At 30.9% G+C, this 12,673-nt stretch overlaps 1 protein-coding gene across 1 annotated transcript in view; it reads left to right on the top strand.

The window, feature by feature from the left end:
* Nucleotides 1–12,673, top strand: part of LOC106461002 (stromal interaction molecule homolog) — a 63,884-nt gene that overhangs the window by 32,186 nt on the left and 19,025 nt on the right. Inside the window, exons 3-6 of the mRNA XM_022388024.1 lie at nucleotides 6,929–7,043; nucleotides 7,682–7,793; nucleotides 10,127–10,242; nucleotides 11,435–11,606. Of these exons, the coding sequence (XP_022243732.1) occupies nucleotides 6,929–7,043; nucleotides 7,682–7,793; nucleotides 10,127–10,242; nucleotides 11,435–11,606 (515 nt within the window). The remainder of the gene's footprint in view (nucleotides 1–6,928; nucleotides 7,044–7,681; nucleotides 7,794–10,126; nucleotides 10,243–11,434; nucleotides 11,607–12,673) is intronic.

Genomic DNA, 12,673 nt, shown 5'->3' with positions numbered 1-12,673 from the left:
CTTACACTGCTAAATTAGGGACGGCTAGCGCAGATAGCCCTCGTGTAGCTTTGACGCGAAATCCATAACAAACAAACAAACAAACATCATAAGAGAAGGAAGCGATGGCTTTGTACTGAGTCCATCCGAAAAAAATATACATATATTTATTACTACAATATCGGGAGTTCTTTTCTATGTCTCTCTACCCCAGTTACTCAGCTGTAAGTCTGAAGGCTTATAACACTATAAATCGGGTTTTAATACCTGTAATGGGCACAGCACAGACAGCCCATTGTGTAGTTTTGTACTTAAGAACAAATATACCTTTCTCTGGGTATTCAGTAACAGAGGTAGTTTTAATGTCTACTTTCCAGGTAAGACATTTGCCAGACAATCTTATTTATCAGTAAATTAAAGTTTTAAAGAAGGTTCTGGACAATAGAAGATGTTTTGTATACATACCGAGATATCTAGAACTTACACTGAAATTAAAAGGTACAGATAATACCATGGATAATTTGTGCTTTTAAATTTTGGAGAATAGTTACGATATAGACCAGTGGTTCCCAACCTTTTGTGGCCCTCACACCCCCTAAGGAAGCCCTCTCACCCCTCCCATAAAAAGCGTGCATTAGACATTTCCTCTTGGCGACATTTGTGGGAAAACGGACCTTGTATAGACCTCTTCCGCGCACTCCCTGGACCCTCATTTTGCACCCCTGGTCGGGAACCCCTAATATATACAATTATGCAATATGTTCACAGTGTCTACTAGAACCCTAACCTTGTTTTAATCTTACACAATCTTTCTCTTTTTGAGAGGGGCTTTGTTGACGATCAAGATTAACTGATTGAATAGTTATGTATATTGCTAAATGTTAATTCTTGCCTGTGCTATTATGTAGGGATGATACAAATGCCATTTCTACTATCTTGTTTGCATTGTTTTAGAAGGATTTTATATAAGCCATCCCTACATTTACTTCCTTTTCTGAAAGTTGTTTCTTTACTTGTTTTTTTTTTTTCACTGCAGTGTTTCAATAGACGTAAGAAGGTTCTATTTATAACCAAGGTCTGAATACAATGAGGTTCCAACTGTAATATTTATTGTATATCTATTATTGGCTGGTAATTCCTGTTTCATCCAGTAATTTAACTGGTTAAATGTCCTTAAAGGACCCAACTAACGGTAATGAAAATGATAAGTTCTTTAACTTGCAAGTTATGTAGAACCTGGTATGAAGTTTTAAGTTAATAACTTAATACCGTTATTTCTAAGTATAAACTGAAATCTGACAATGTACTGTTTTTTTGTTTTTTTTTCTAGCGGCATAGCGGTTCATAAAACGACTCTGAGTTTTTTTGTTTTTTTTTAAGTTGCAAACTTTTAGCTCATAGCTCCGTCATCTCTTGACCGATTTGAGATCTGATTATAGTTTGGACCCTGGAGGTGAAACCCTATCGATTGATGTATTTGACCATGTAGTTGCTCAGCTGCAAGTCTGTCGGCTTATGACGCTAAAAACCGGGTTTCGATACTCATTTTGAGCACATCACAGATAATCCATTGTGTAGTTTTGCGCTTAACAACAACGAAAAGAATGCAACCGCTTAATTAAAGCTAAAAAATATATTTTATAATTGATATTGTAGACTGGTAAGTAATTTAGGTATATACTTTTTTTTGGAAGGGGGGGGGGTTCAGACATCCTTTAACTTAGAGCTTTTAAAAAACAAACAATGTAGTGTTAATTTTTATGAGAATAAAATAAGATTGAGCGTGTGTTTAGCAAATCATTCATGTAACTTCGGTGATGAGGAACCCACTTTGAGAATAATAATGGCTGGAGACGGCTTGAATGGATAATGAAGAAACACTTTAATATAAGTTTAATATAACAGCAAATGTACAACGTTTGTCGCTATTATCATTCATGTAACGTTTTCAAACATGCTAAAAGTAACACTTTATTAAAGTTCCCTTTGGCCTAGCTAAGCGTCGCTCTCATCCAACTCAACAACCGAGTTTAATCTGCTCGTACACTTTGAATGAATCACATATTAGAATATTTTACTTCCAAAGAAATTTTAATGGGAAAACCCTATTCCGGTAAGAAGTATAATGAACAACTTACGACCCTTTTAGACTGACCCATTTTCGGTAACAAAAAAAAAAACAATAGAAAAACTATATTGCAAGAAAGTCCAATCAAGTTAGGAGTAACTTTAAATATTATGTTTATTTTACGGTATTATTATTATTTTCTTTTTAAAATACAAAAAAACGTGGATTGGTCAGAGTTGCAGCTGGTTTTCTGGTTGTCAACACGACAAGATAACAGCAGCAAATTCCATCATGTACAGGTATTGAATAAGATAATTCAGGAACGCCTTGAATATTTAAGTACTCTGCTAACGAAAGTAGTTCGTTACTTAAATGACGGGTTGACTTTGTTTCAAATGGTGTTGTTAATATTTAATTCAAAAACTGATTTTGACAAAGATTAGGTAAAAGATGTACTTTGTTAAAAATATGGTTTATTTATAAACTTGGATAAAAACAACTGGATAATGGCTTTTATTTTCTAATGAGTTATTATTAGAAGAATGTTAGCGTATACATACAAGTTCTTGATATTTCCCCTTAGAAAATAGTTCAGTAATAGTTTATATTTAAATATCTGGTAGGTACTTTTTGCATAATTTTTATCGAACTTCCAAGGTGATGCCTGGTTGTACCTCCAAGAAACTCTTGAGTATCACGACAAATTGTGTTTGTACTGCCCACGGATTAATTACCATTGGATCAGTTGCATTTCTATCAGATAATGAAGATGTTCTAATGAATTATCAATCAATAAATATTCTATCTATTACCATCTCATTTTTCTACCACTGACAGTGTTTATATATATTGTTTATGTTGATCTGTCTATTTATCTTTTTGTCTCTCTTTACTACCCTTTTATAATTCATGTGTTTATCTTCCTCATATTTCATTCAAATTCCCTGTCTAATTGAACATAAACATTGGTATAGTATATTTTTCCAGTATTATTCTATCATATTGTTTCATGTTATTATATCATCTTACCGTTAATTTTGAACTAGAAGAAGAGAAGCTTGTATTATTTTTAACAATTTTCATCTGGTTATAATAATTACAGTGTAATAGCATCTCAAAATTTTAGCTTGTTGTATTACTTTAGTAATGAAATACTTGAAATACAATTTTTAAAATAAATTAACACAAATGATTTTAGATCCTTTATTTTAAGGTAAAATTAATCAGTCTTAACTCAAAGTTTGAAACTGTTAAAATTGAAACCAGCATTAGATATGTAAAAAAAAATCAAATAATTTTTTGTAGAATAGTCTAAAATGTAGAAACAGGTTATCTTGACACTATGCATTATCAGCATTACAAATTTTGACTGAAACATTACAGTAATTGTGAAAAGTTACACCTTAAGACTAATTTATTTTTAGTGATGGCCTAATTTTTTTCAAACACAGAAATATAATTAATAATTGAAATTGATAAAGTAAAACCATTACCTGATATCAGGCCTCCTAGCTTTTGGGTAGTTTTGAGCAAAAATAAAATAAAAAAAGTCTGTTGTGGTTACTTTTTGTCTGACCAAAGATCTCTGTTTATCTTATTACAAATATTCAGTACAAGTGTATGGTATTATTTTATTATATTCAAGATGAATATTTAAACATTATTGATTATTTAGCTTGAGGAGTACACATAAAAATTAGTTTCATCTTACATTTATTGCAGTGATTGATGTTTGCTAGTGGAATATTAAGTTAGTAATAAACAATAATAAATATTAATGTACAGTACATCTAGAAATGTTAAGTGCCTGTCAAATTACGTGTATTAATGTCATATGTTTAAGTAAGAAAAACTTTGTAAGTTTTGAGAAATTTGAATTGCAAGCTAATGAAATGTTTTATTTAGTATTTAATTTTATACATACGACTATTCATCACTGTTGTGGTTTGTTCTTTTTTTTTATTATTATTATATATATATACTATATTATATTACTATATACTATTATTATATATATATTACTACAACGACTACATGATGCATCAATGACAAGACTTGTTTGATTTCCCATATTTAGGTTTTTCATTTCAAATAAGCATCAATGTCTTTCGTAAACCTTCAAAATAATTTATATGTCAAAGTGACTGAGCATTCTAGTTTCCTAAGTAATTGGTATAGTGATAAAATATTGGTGATTACATTGTGGATTAGAAGTTGGATGGAAATTATTGGTATGATAGAAAAATGTTAAGAGTTTATACTAAATGTGTGAGGAATAATTATAAGCAAGATACAGAATTTGCATTGGTAATATTAATATAATAAAGTTAAAAATAGTTGTTGTTTAAGACTCATAATGTAGGTAAGTTAATATGTAGAATTATAAACAGACTTTTCTATACGTTAAAATAGTTTTATTGTGAGCCCTTGAACCAGGCAGCACTGATCGAAAAAATTAGTTAAACTGTGGAACGCTGCTTTAAAATATGTACCTAGGCAATAGTAGAACAATAACTGACATCTGGTGTCATAATTATTAAACATATATCAACAGAATCGTTATGAGTCTTAAACAACAATTATCAACTCACTACAGATTGATCTCGTTAAGCAGTTAGAAAATATAAGCATTAAACTATTGAGAACTAAAAATAATTTAACCTTCATCATCAGATGTCGTACTTACAACATGATACCTAATAGACTAGAAATATCTTATTGTATTGTTAACAAGCATATCTCAACTATCTTACTCCATTCAGAACAAGCTATTGTTCATGAAAGAATATCTTCATACAGGAAGTAAATGTTTTTCTTCACAATCAACAACAAGATGTAAGTGTTACAATCAAGTCTGTGGTAATTGTTTAAGATTACAAAGATATCATGAGAATTATTGGAACCAGTGCTGATTGAGAATATCACAAGGTCAAACACAGCAAGTTTCATAAACTGTTATTGTCATCTAAATGTGACAGGAACAGAAGAATGGAGATAAATAAGCATACAGTTGTAAACTTAAGTGACAAACATCTTAATGATAATGAAATAAATGTACTATCTCTTGTACTTAATTTTGTTCCTACCCCGAAACAAGTACCTTACACTGACGTCGTTACTTCCACTCAAGAAGTCGCTGATACATTAGATCTCGCAACTGATAATGAATTGTGCTTTCAAGTTTGGGAAGCCTTAAAATCATCTATGATTAAACTTCGAAGCAACTTAACTAAAGAAGAACACCAAGCTATCAGTAAATTAAAGAAAGATAGAGACACTGTTATTGTACCTGCCAATAAGAGAAATGACAGTCCTCTTAAACTGACGTGACTTTAAGCAAAAGATAGAAGAAGTGTTAACAGACACAATTTACCAAAGACTACCTTCTGATCCAACCCAATGTATAGAAAAGAGGTGAAATAAAGAACTTTGGAACATGACAAATAAAAGTCTGACACTGTATAAAAGATTATCTGTACACCATTCAGTTTCCCCACAGCTTTATTGTTTGCCCAAGATACATAAACTTAACATACCCATGTGACCTATTGTATCTTGCATATACTTAGGATAATGAGTAAACTTAACGTCACTGTGGTTTTCTTAAGTCCTTCAACACTACGCGACAGTCTTATGAAGGTAAAACCCCCATTTTCTAGTCCTCTCACAAAGAACGTGGTTTATAGCAATTATAGCATTCGGTGTGAATGTAATAAACAATACATTGGGGAAACACAATGCCCATTACGGGTAAGGTTCAAAGAACATCAAAGAGATATTAAGAACTGTACTATAAATACATCAGCTATAGCTTTTCATGTTCAGGAAAATAACTGTATTGTCGACCCAAAAAATGCCAAAATAATAGACAGAGACAAAAACACCAAATGCAGAAAAACCAAGGAAGCTATTGCCATCAAAGCACAGGACAGTAGACTACCAGTAGGTATTAATCAAAACAATGGCCAACAACTACTCAATACTTCATTGACACCACTAACAAAAGACATAAAGCATATTATTTGTCGTGGTTTTGATGTAAAATTAAACCTTTAATTTTACAATGTATTATTTGAAGTTTAAAAGTTCCTTTATTTTATTTATATATTTTTATTTCTCTGTATATTATTTCAAATTGTGTTTTCTTTATATTTATTATATTGAAGCAATCCATTTATATTCTGTATTCATCATAATTCTATATGTTTAATAACTTTGATACCAGATGTCAGTTATTGTTATGACTATTGCCTAGATACATATTTTAAAGCAGTGTTCCACAGTATGCTGAATTTTTTCACTCAATGTATTGTTGCCCGATCAAAGCTCCAGTAAGAGGGCTAAAAGCTCTCAATAAAAGTATTTTAACGTAGAGAAAGTCTGTTTGTAATTCCACAGAGTTAAGAATAAGTGTTCATGAAAGAGAAATAATGATAAATGTCTGACAAATACTGTGATATTAGATATGATAAAAGAATGATGAAAATCTTTATGAAACCTCGACCAAGAACTATGATTGTGATAATAACAATGGAAAAGTGATGATGAAATTATCATTAGAGAAATTGTTAATACAGTATCTAAAGTATACTTGATAGATGTTTTCAGTTTTCAAGAGGCTTAAGATGAAACTTTATTTTAGATACTTAGTTTACAAGTGAAATTGAACCAGAAGAACTTTTGTTATGCAGGAACTTAAAATCTTCGACAGATATGACAGTTAATTCTGCTCATTAAGAACAGTTAATCTTAACTGTTGCTAAATTCAGTTATAGGACAGTGATATCTGATATAGTATAGATACCTGAAATTGCCAATGTTATCAATAGTTTTATCACACACACTTGACAGTTTCTATTTTGTTTACATTTTTTTTTCCAGTTTTTACGGGATGAGCTGCACTATGAGAATGGCTATGAAAGGCAGAAGGGCTTCCATGGAAACGATAAACATATTAGTGTTGATGAGTTATGGAAATCTTGGAAAGCATCTGAAGGTAATGTGCAAGTTTACTACTGATTACATGTGTAGTTTTTAATATAACAGATGTTGTCATTTCATTTGGGTGAAATGAAATTTTATCAGCAAGAAAAAAAAAATTTCTTTCGTCAGATGAAGATGCAGTTTATAATTCATAGAAATATGTAAGTAATGCTACATTTGTGTTAATGGAACAGTTTGTGTAATAGATTTAAACTGATGAAAAACATGTCAATCACATAAAATTTAGACTTGACTTAAATTTGTTTTTGGTATCTGAGAATTAATGTTTTACTAAATCATGTGTGTTAATGGAACAGTTTGAGTAATAGATATAAAATTTGATGAAAACATGTCAATCATATAAAATTTAGACTTAAATTTGTCTTTAATACCTCAGAAAGACATGTAACATTATACTACATTACACTGTATTCTGAAACATTATGATAAATATTAAAAAACAGAAGGAACTTGAATTGTAGAGCTGTGAACAAATCACTGTTATAACAAAATGGCGACTTGTATACCTCTAGGTAGTAGCAGGAGTGAAGGTGAAAATTTTAATTCTGTTCTGTTCATCTAATCTATGAATTACTGGTTTATCAAATCAGATAAACATCATTAGGTTGTAATGAAGATGATTTTTTTCAGTTCACAACTGGACAGTAGAGGAAACAGTCCAATGGCTAGTGACTTATGTTGATCTACCTCAGTACGTTCAGAATTTCAATGAAAACGGAGTTGATGGTACTGCCTTACCAAGGTAAGCGTGAGTACAGTATTTCTCACTAGTGAATTGTCAGGAATGATTAAGTTGCCAAATTATTCCATATGAAATACATGTCAATGTAATGTATACATCAAGGGACACTCTTGCACACCCACTTATGAGAAAGGTAAAAATTTAAACTCCCCTTTAATATTTCGTGTAATCATTGACTCTCTCTTAAACTCGTGTATAGCACTGACCTTTAATACTTCTGATGGCAACTCATTCCATAAGTCAATTGCCTGATTATAAAAACAAATGTCTTAACAGGAGCCTAGCCTGTCTTTTTCAAATTCATTCTTTTTCCTCATTATTCATATAAACTTCGGTAGGATCATCTCTTAGGAGATCTTAACCCATCTCCTTGATCATCCTATTAGTTCTTTTCTTAAATCTTGCCATGGTTTGATGTAATTGCCAATATCTGAGAAATCATAGGCTTGTAGTTTCAACACTTAATGAAAGATCTCTCTTTTTTTTTTTCTCATCTGTATAGGCCAGTATGGCTTCTGGTTCAGCAAAGATTCCCTTAGAAATAGGAACAAAACAATAAAACTTAGCTTGGTGATAGGTTGCTAAAAGAAAAGATGTTTTTGAACAACTACTGCTATAGTGACAGTCCTAATTCTTTTTTATCTTAAAGATTGACAAAAGCTTACTTATACAGTTGAATTATGATGATGCAGTATGATATGAAAATAGATGTTTTTCATGGAATGAGATGAGGTAGGCTTAGTTTAATCATTTTGCATTTGATTGTATGTAGTTTTGTTTCACTGACAAGGCCACTGTGTTAGACCTTGTTTACATTAGGCCTTCTCAGCCTTAGTTACTGCTTGATTGGCCAAAGAAAGTCACTGAAAAAGAAACTTAAATATATATATATATACAATTATGAAATGGGTTTAAAACTTATTACGTATATTCAATGAAACATTTTGATTAGCAATTTTAAAAAAATCAGGTTGTTTCTAATTTTGGTATGGTAAAAAAGTTATTTTTACAGTACACCAGTAATCATATACAGAATGAAACTGTGCATGGTATTTTTCTAATAAAAACAAAAATTCAGTTTTCAGTCTTATAAAATAAAAACTTTATGGTAAGTTTCGCAAGAATGAAAGAAAATATTAAAGTCAGTAATTAAAAGCTACAACAAAAGTAAGCATCTTTAATTTTTTTCTCAAACCATCACAATGAAATCTTTTTGAAGTTTCAAAACTGCACAGTCATACAAATGTCACTGCTCGGCATGGCCAGGTGGATAAGGTGCTCGACTCACAATCTGACAAAACAAACCAAACAAATGTCACATATACAAATTAGATTTTGTATTTGTAGAAGCTGTATAATGTGTAGAAAATTCTTGTGAAGTGTGAAACTATTCTATCCAGTAGTTGTTTTTATACCATAATGCAATAAAATAGACCATACAATAGGGGTGTCAAATTGATGCACCCAGGCATGATTAAGAGTTAAGTAGGTCCCATCTTCGGTACATAATTTATAATCTTTTACCATGAAAATTATCCCACAAGTGCAAACAGCCCACCTGTTGCTAGATAAATGTTTTCTGTATCTATCTCTGAAAGGGCCACACCTCTTTCCCTAAACCTCTGAAGGCTTATATTTTTGAAGCAGTTCTTGTGATTTAAAATTTCCAGTGTCATTTGTACTTTCGTGTGTATTATAAAAAAAAAAAGAGAATGTTCTAGCAATTAAATTGTCAACATGCTCTATAATGTCCTGTATTTTAGCACCTTACAAGTAAATTCTAGTCCTACTCTTTCTATGCTCCTCACTATAAATAACCTTAACAGTATACTGAATAAGAAGCCCCCACTATATGTATATTCATTACAACTAGCCAGAGGTTTAAATCTATGAGAGATTGTTACCTGAATGCTAACTGAACCCTCTTTATAGTTTTAATTATTTACTACTTTGCTCCCTTGTAAACCCAGCACTCTGATTCTCACCATTGCTTTAATAATAACAAAATAATGCTTCTCTTCTGCAGAAAAATTACATCAAGTACTAGTATTTCTAATTTTTCTATCTGGAAGCTCAGAAATATTATGCCCATTACTCCGTGAGGTAGCTAACTGAGATAGCAAAATCTGTAATAGTAGTAAGAAAACTAGTGTGGTGGTAACTGTTACTTTTACCTCACTTAAGTTTGTTTTTATTTACTAACAATTTTGCTGTGAAATTCTGAAGTGAAATTTTTTTTTTGATGTTAGTTACACACATAAATTTATAAGTAAGACATTTAGTTGTGTTTTGAATAAGTGTTAACACAGTTATGACGCTTTCCCTTTATATAGGATGGCAGTAAATGATGCAAACTATTTATCATCTGTTTTGGGTATAAAGGATACCATTCACAGGCAGAAATTGGCCTTAAAGGCAATGGATGTGGTTCTCTTTGGACCTCCAAAACGTGAGTAGTTTACTTTCTGCCTCCTCCCCATATATATATATATAATTTTATTTTTAAATATTGGTTTAATGCATTTACAGATATTTCAGTGACTTCAGTCTGTGGGTTTTTGAATGATTTCTTTATTGGATGAGTTTTAGAAATTTTACTTCTTTAATTCCAGCTGGAACAGATGTATATGCCAGTTTAGAATCTATGCAGTTGGAACTGATGTATATGCCAGTTTAGAATCTATGCAGTTGGAACTGATGTGTATGCCAGTTTAGAATCTATGCAGTTGGAACTGATGTATATGCCAGTTTAGAATCTATGTAATTGCTTTTATTTCTGATGAGTTCTTAGACAGACTAACCCATCTTCGTTATTTTTCATTGGCTATTTTACTGGAAAAATATACACATAGCAAGATGTAAAGAAAAATGCACAACATACAAGTAGTTAATTTAAATATCTGAAACATAAATGCTCACTGTTAACCACAATTTAGGGTGTACTGGTACGTATAATATGCGTGATTTTAAGTGTTTCAGAGGTTAACAGGTACACGCACAAAGAAGTAATTTATTAGGAACCATTGGATCATGCCAATGAGTTAGGAAAAAAAAACACCCAAAAACATGGCAATTTTGTGTTGTATGGCATTTATGTTGATTTTAATACTATACTTGATTTAAGAATAAAATCTTTTGAATATTATAGCAAAGATTTTATTGCATGTTTTAATTTCAAGTAATGCTGAATAAAATGTAGCTTTTTTTAGAAAACTGAATATTTTTTTGGTAATTTTCAAGATAACATTATAATAAGGTATGAAAAAGTTGGTATTTTTTGTCTTCATGCAGTTTGGTATTTTATATGTAGCCAGTTGTGATATTATGAATGTCAGTTGTCTAAAAATGTTGTTCGCGTATACCATCTATGAAAAGATTAAAAATGATGTACATTATAGGGTGTGTTGGTCAGGGCTGTATCGTCTAGGAAAAGAATGTCCATCTAACTTCTAGTACCATTACATTATAGGGTATGGTATTATCGTGCTGTAGAAAAACTTCTTTTGGCCGCAGCTAAACATTTGCTTAATAACATGATCATTTATTGAGTGTTGAAGATGCTTATTATATTGCAGTGTTAATGGTATTTGTTGAAATTTAGTTTATAGCTATTTATGGAATGGCCAAATTTTTTCTTGCAGACCATAATTATGTAAAAGACACTCTCCTAGTTCTGTCACTAGTAGTAGCTGTTGGTGGCTGTTGGTTTGCTTTTGTTCAGCATAAATACTCCAAGATTCACCTTCGGAAAATGATGAATGACATGGAGAGTTTACAGAATGCTGAAGAAGCTCTTCAGAGGCTACAGGAGGAGTAAGTTCAAATACCTGATATAAAAAAATATTAAATATTAGAAACACACTGATATCAAAAACATCTAATTATGGACAATTTGGAATTGTTTGTCTTTAAATTTTGGGGGTTAATTGACAACATTCTAACTACAAAAAACATCAGCTATGAAGCAAGAAGTTTTAAATAAAACCAAGAGTTTGGAAAGAATGCAGATTTTCCATAACACTATAATGGAAAGTGTAATAAAATGTTCGACAGACATGTTTAATAATACTTTTAAGAGAAAATATTGTAAAGAAAGACTATAAAAACGACTGCATCTTTAACAAAAAATGAAATAAATTTAAAAAAATCTGGAAGTAATTAGATTAGTGACAACTAGAGCTGGATGATTAGTAGTATATGCTAATTGATTAATTGACAGGCTTATTAATTAATTACATTCTGTTAATTAATTAGTACACTCCTCCTACACACACAAACACTCGTAGAAGTAAAATTTATCTGATATTTTCTTTTTGAAGAAAATATCTGTAGTTTTCAAGAAGATATAATTTAACAAACAAAGGAAAAGGACTTTTACAGAAACTATAAAAACACTTGAACTTATATATTAGTCTACTATGACATGATAATCTAATCCTTGCTCTATGCAATCATATTTAAACTTTCATTAGTAACTGTTAAAATCACTTGATGTGGCACCATAAGTTTTTAAACATAAACTAAAGAAATGGGTAATATATTCCCAAGGGGTGATAAGTTCTTAGCAAAAATAGTTATTCTTTGGGATGGGCAAAAAAATACTAAAAGAAAAATGGACATGTGGGTTATTTTGTTTACAGGCTGAATTATAAAAGAACAATTGACATGTGAGTTGTTTTGTTTTCAGGCTGAATTATAAAAGAAAAATTGACATGTGAGTTGTTTTTTTTACAGGCTGAATTATAAAAGAAAAATTTACATTGAGTTGTTTTGTTTTCAGGCTGAATTATAAAAGAAAAATTGACATTGAGTTGTTTTGTTTACAGGCTGAATTATAAAAGAAAAATTGACATGTGAGTTGTTTTGTTTACAGGCTGAAT

This window comes from Limulus polyphemus, unplaced genomic scaffold (genome assembly GCF_000517525.1).
Source record: "Limulus polyphemus unplaced genomic scaffold, Limulus_polyphemus-2.1.2 Scaffold36, whole genome shotgun sequence".
Taxonomy (NCBI): Eukaryota; Metazoa; Arthropoda; class Merostomata; order Xiphosura; family Limulidae; genus Limulus; species Limulus polyphemus.
This window is presented reverse-complemented; position numbering and strand designations above follow the sequence as displayed.